Source organism: Mastomys coucha, unplaced genomic scaffold (genome assembly GCF_008632895.1).
Source record: "Mastomys coucha isolate ucsf_1 unplaced genomic scaffold, UCSF_Mcou_1 pScaffold5, whole genome shotgun sequence".
Taxonomy (NCBI): Eukaryota; Metazoa; Chordata; class Mammalia; order Rodentia; family Muridae; genus Mastomys; species Mastomys coucha.
Window position 1 is genome coordinate 53,183,581 of NW_022196911.1, and position 6,141 is coordinate 53,189,721.

The 6,141-nt window shown below is 43.7% G+C and overlaps 1 protein-coding gene across 2 annotated transcripts in view; it reads left to right on the forward strand.

Moving 5' to 3' along the window:
- Cnot8 (CCR4-NOT transcription complex subunit 8) overlaps window positions 1-6,141 on the forward strand; it is a 10,249-nt gene that overhangs the window by 2,938 nt on the left and 1,170 nt on the right. The window contains exons 4-8 of one of the 2 annotated variants that reach the window (XM_031352331.1): window positions 30-101; window positions 1,371-1,532; window positions 2,296-2,440; window positions 3,567-3,677; window positions 4,894-5,004. In XM_031352331.1, the coding sequence (XP_031208191.1) occupies window positions 30-101; window positions 1,371-1,532; window positions 2,296-2,440; window positions 3,567-3,677; window positions 4,894-4,989 (586 nt within the window). In that variant the 3' untranslated portion in view covers window positions 4,990-5,004. Of the gene's footprint in view, window positions 1-29; window positions 102-1,370; window positions 1,533-2,295; window positions 2,441-3,566; window positions 3,678-4,893; window positions 5,005-6,141 lie in introns of those variants that run through there. The other variant, XM_031352330.1, reaches the window with a different exon arrangement.

Here is a 6,141-nt window from a genome sequence, read left to right on the forward strand (position 1 = left end):
CTTCTAAAAATCATCCAGCTGGGCCTTACATTCACAAATGAGAAGGGGGAATACCCTTCTGGAATCAACACGTGGCAGTTCAACTTCAAGTTCAACCTGACGTAAGTGTCTTGAGAGACCCTTACTGTTAATAGACGGCTGAGTTTGGACTGATTGCCATAAGTTTTACTAACAGTGTGTTTTTTGGGGGTGAGGTGGAGGGAGACATGGTCTCTCTCTACTATGTTGTTCTGGCTGTCCTGAAACTTGCTATGTTTACCAGGCTGGCCTTAAACTAAGAAATCTACCAGCATCTGCCTCCAGAATGCTGAGATTAAAAGTGTGTGCCATCATGCCTGGCTAATTATATTTTTATTTTATTGAACATAGGTGGATGTTAGAACAGTCAAGAGGAGTTTTTCTTTTTTCTTTTTTTAAAAGATTTATTTATTTTATGGATATGAGTATATTATAGCTGTCTTCAGACACACTAGAAGAGGGCATCAGGTCACATTACAGATGGTTGTGAGCCACCATGTGGTTGCTGGGAATTGAACTCAGGACCTCTGGAAGAGCAGTCAATGCTCTTAACTGCTGAGCCATCTCTCCAGCCCCCAACCCAAGATTTTTAACTGTTATTTTATGTATATTAATGTTTTGCCTGCATGTATATCTGTCCATCATGTATGTGCCTGGTGTCCACAGCAGTCAGAAGATCCTTGGGACTGGTGTACAAATGGTTGGGAGCTGAGCCTGGGTCTGCCACCATAGCAGGAACTCGCAGAGCTAAGCCTCCTTCCCAGCCTGCCGTTTGTTTCAGAAATAAACTAGAGTGTTAGTTCTGCCTCAAGTTTGTTTTCTTTAATTCTACTTAAACGATATAAAGAAGTATAGATATGATTAAAAAATAAAAGCAAGGGCTGCATAGATGATAGCTCAGTGGTTAAAAGCATCAGGCTGTTCTTCCAGAGACTCTTGAGTTCAGTTCCCAGCAGCCACGTGGCCACCAGCTACCTGTGATGAGATCTGAACGCCCTCTTCTAGTGTGCACATATACATGCAGACAAACACCCATATACATAAATAAGTAAATATTTAAAATTAAAAACGAAGTTAAAAAATGTGTAGCTCAGTGGTTAGGACATTGGCTGCCATTCCAAAAGATCTGAGCTCGACTCCCGATGCTTGGCTCACAACTGTCTAATTCATTCATTTAGTTAAAACAAAATTCTAAGTGAGAGAATGTAGATTTTCTGTAATTAGGGAATGCAGCTCTGTTCGTTTTTGGAGTGTTTGAGGAACGCTGTGTCTCCCAATCAGAAGCTAACCGTAATATTTCCCCTGCTTTGGTCTCACTGCCACCAGCTCACAGTGACACCTTGTTTTTTCAGAGAGGATATGTACTCCCAGGATTCCATAGACCTGCTTGCAAACTCAGGGCTGCAGTTCCAGAAACACGAGGAGGAAGGGATCGACACGCTGCACTTTGCAGAGCTGCTTATGACGTCAGGAGTGGTTCTCTGTGACAACGTCAAGTGGCTTTCATTTCACAGGTCAGTCCGTGGGAACGGTGGCCTGTCTCTTCCTCATAGCTTCCCCCTCCTGACTTTAGGCTGCACTGGGGAGGAACTAAATTCTGGTTGACTTGAGTCCTCCTGGCTGTTTTGAAGCAGCAGTGCGAAAGTTGGAGTTGGTGCTGGTGTTCTTGTCAAGCGTTTAGGGAGCACTTGAGCACGTGTACGGGCTTTGTGTCGAGTGACCTGTAGTGCTTTATGCAGCTTGGCTATGCAGGTGGATGGAGGCTGCTGTGGGCTCGGTTATTTTTAGCCTGGTGTGGATTGTCCTTTGAAATGTCCTCAAATACAGATATTTTCAATACTTTTTGGAAGGTTTTTATTTTTAAAGGGTGTGGGGGGGTTGCAGGGGACTATGTATAGGTGTGTGTGAGCACCTAGGGAGCCAGAAGAGGATGTTGGGCCATTAGAGGTGGATTTACAGGCATTTGTGAGCTGTCCAACATGGGTACTGGGATTGGAACTACTTCTCCTTGGCCCTTACAGCTTTACTTTTGAGTTTTGATTAATCAAATTCACATAAACTCTCAGGTTCTTGTGTGTTTCTCACAGTAGCTTTCCCTATTTCCTTACCGAATGTAAAGTTCAGATCACTAAGTATTCTTTGAAAGGCCCAGCCCCTAGTCCAGCCCTGAGCCCAGCCCCCAGCCCAGCCCCCAGCCTGAGGTGGTGGTTTTTAAGTCCTGAGTGGTTTAAGGCTGCCTGAGGCTACTTTCAGACATCTGCTTCATTCCTTCTTCAGTGGTTATGATTTTGGCTATATGGTAAAGCTGCTTACAGATTCTCGACTACCAGAAGAAGAACATGAGTTTTTTCACATCTTGAATCTTTTCTTCCCGTCCATTTATGATGTGAAATACCTGATGAAGAGCTGCAAAAATCTTAAGGTAACAGATAGCATTTTCCTTAATATTAGCAATAACCAAGCAAGCTCAGACTTGTTTTAGGTTAGTAATGTATTCAGCATGCTTTCTTGAGGCCTGCCAGGTGCCAGACTTCTCTAAAGATGATGTCAATCGAGCTTGTTCTTTTTTTAGCTGTCTTTGTTGGTGACTCTGGGCACCAGAAAAACCCTATTTCTTGCATCCTGAGGCTGGCTGTTTTCCTCTTAGGGTTGAGGATCTCACAGAGTAGTGGGTGACATGAAGCCATGTGTAGTATGTTGTGACTGTCTCACAATTTCTGGGGCATTTTTTATTTTTTTCATTAATTTTTTATTGGATATTTTATTTATTTACATATCAAATGTTATCACCTTTCCCAATTCTCCCCCTCCCCCCAAAAACCCTCTATCCCAAACCCTCTCCTCCTGCTTCTATGAGGGTGCACCCCACCTACCCACTCCAGCCTTCCCACCCTCACATTCCCCTACATTGGGGCATTGAGCCTTCACGGGACCAATGGCCTCTTTTCCCATTGATGCCCACAAGGCTGTCCTCTGCTACATGGAGCCATGGGTCCCTGCATGTGTACTCCTGGGTTGGTGCTTTAGACCTGGGAGCTCTGGTTGGTTGATATTGTTGTAGGACTTTTCTTTTTTCTTTTTTTCTTTTTCTTTTTTTTTTGTTTGTTTGAGACAGGTTTTCTCTGTGTAGCCCTAGCTGTCCTGGAACTCACTCTGTAGATCAGGCTAGCCTCAAACTCAGAAATCCGCCTGCCTCTGCCTCCCAAGTGCTGGGATTAAAGGTGTGTGCCACCACTGCCTGGCACTTTTTAATTCTTAAAAAATTCAAGTTGGTCTTGTGAGATGGCTCAGTGGGTAAAGGTGTCTGCTGCTGAACTTAGTGGACCCGAGTTTGATCTGCAACCCATGTGACTCGTGAAGATTGTCTCTGCATGCACACAGGGAATGCAGCATGGCATTGTTTGGGAAGAATAAGAGTAAAGGTCTGAAAAATGACTACTCAGGCCTGTTAGATCAATGGCCTGCCCCACTGTTTAATGTTGAAGAGTAGACTTGGCTGAGCCCAGGAGAATAGTGTTGGTACGTGACACCCGTTTTCTGTCCCCTAGGGAGGCCTTCAGGAGGTGGCTGATCAGTTGGATTTGCAGAGGATTGGAAGACAGCATCAAGCAGGCTCAGACTCTCTGCTGACGGGGATGGCTTTCTTCAGAATGAAAGAGGTAATGCCCCAGAGTGAGGCCTCTTGAGTGTGAGGCTCTCTGAGACCACAGCTTCCAGGTGTGGGGTGTCTTGAGTTTCTAGGCAGTGTCCCCTTTATTTTCTTCTGCTTTCTACAGTAGGAATGTTATTTGTCAGTCTACCCACGGATGCTGAATTCTGTTAATTACTGAATATTATTTCACTAAGAAAAAGTGAATTCTCTTTTAGGTTTTTGTTTTGTTTTGATTTTTTTAAGATTTATTCTATATGCAAACACTGTCTTCAGACACATCAGAAGAGGGCATCAGATCCTATTACAGATTGTTGTGAGCCACCTTGCAGTTGCTGGGAATTGAGCTGAGGACCTCTGGAAGAGCAGTCAGTGCTCTTAACCACCGAGCCATCTCTCAACTCCTCTTTTAGTTTATTTATGTACTCTTTTAAGTTTTAATATATATTTGAAGAGGAAGACACTTTGAAAAACTATAGTGAAAGCTGGGTGGTGGTGGTGCACAACTTTAATCCCAGTACTTAGACGGCAGAGGCAGGCAGATAGATCTGAGTTTGAGGCCAGCCTGGTTTACAGATCAAATTCCAGGATAGGAAAAAAGAAAAGAAAAAAGAAAAATTACTATTGTTGATATTTTTCTTTTAGTTTTATTTAATTATTTAGTTGTTTGCTTATTTATGTATGTATATTTTTCCAGATATGGTTTCTCTGTGTACCCTAGGCTAGCCTTGAATTTGAAGCTCCACCTGTCTCTGCTTCTGGAATATTAAGATCAAAGCATGAGCTACCATTGTTGGAAGATTTGTTGGTTTTTTTTTGTTTGTTTGTTTTTTGTTTTTTGTTTTTTGTTTTTTTTGAGACAAGGTTTTTCTGTGTAGCCTTGGCTGTCCTGGAACTCACACTGTAGATCAGGCTGGCCTCGAACTCAGAAATCTCCCTGTCTCTGCCTCCCAAGTGCTGGGATTAAAGGCGTGTGCCACCACCACCCGGCGATTTGTTGGTGTTTTTAAGGAATGAATGTTGATAAAAACGAATGAGACACCAGGCAGTGGTGGTGCACGCCTTTAATCCCAGCACTTGGGAGGCAGAGGCAGGTGGATTTCTGAGTTCGAGGCTAGCCTGGTCTTCAGACAAATAAACAAACAAATAAAAAAACGAATGAGACATGGTATGGGTCTCATTTTAGAATGGAGAAAATGGCACTTCTTTTTTCTTTTTTTTTTAAGACAGGGTCTCACTTTGTAGCCCTGGCTAGCTTTGTACCCAGTATAGAGATCTACCTGCTCTCCAGTACTGAATTAAAGGTTTGTGCTTGTCCTTGAACCCATGGCTCTCTCGTTGCCTCAGCCTGAGGGCTGGGGTTATAGCTGTGAGCTGCCATGCCTGGCTAGTATTTCTTTTTGCTGCTTTTAACCACTAATAGGAATTCTAGTAGTTTTTTGTTTTTGTTTTGTGTTGTTTTTTTGAGACAGGGTTTCTCTGTATAGCCCCGGCTGTCCTGGAACTCACTCTGTAGACTAATTAAAACGTTTCATTCGTTTTAATTAGTGTTTAATTAACTAGTGTTTAACCAGTGTTTAACTAGTTTTCTGTGGCTGTAACAAAATACTGGAGGCCAAATTCAAAGAACCAGTTTATTTAGGTTAACAACATGAGACATTTTAGCCAGTGGTTGGCTGGCTCTGTTATGGCAGGCCAGAGCATAGTGTCTGTTCATCCTTTAGTGGTTTGGAAACTGGAAGAAGCTGAGTACTGGCCCCAACCTCAAGGTTTTACCGTTTCCCAGTAATCCTACCAGTTGGTGCATAGCCTTTAACACAAGGGTTTCTTGGACAATTTAGATCTAAAGAGTAACAAGTGTATTAGGTCGGTCCTTGCTCATTTGTTGATGCCTCGAAGATGCTTGTTATACTTAACAGAGGTGCCACTTCTGGCCAAGGCTGTGCTTAGCATCTTGTGATTGTATTGGATACTAAGATTGAGTTACTTGCTGAGTGCTTGCCTGGTCTCCTCACAGTAGTCACTCCTGCCTCAGCTTCTCGGGTGCTAGGATTACATGTGTACCACCTGGCCTACAAGACTTCATGACTAAGGAACCATAATGGAATGGAGCTGAAGTGACTTGGCAGGCCTCAGGTCTTAGTCACTCACTGCCTTGCTTGGTAGGGTTGTTACTCTACACAGCAGCAGCCCAGCCACGGTTTCTAGCACTGCCAAGTCATAAGAATGCCAAGTCTGTTTAGGATGCAGAGCCCGGGTTTGGAGAATGGAGCAGAAAAAGTCTATGAGGGAGATGTTTGGTGTCTTTGCTGAGTTACTGTCCAGTGTGCTGTGTGTCAGGGCATAAGAGGCCGGGAAGTGGCATGACTCCTGTCCCCATTCTCAGCTGGTTTTGTCCTGTTCTGCAGCTATTCTTTGAGGACAGTATTGATGATGCCAAGTATTGTGGGCGCCTCTATGGCCTGGGCACGGGA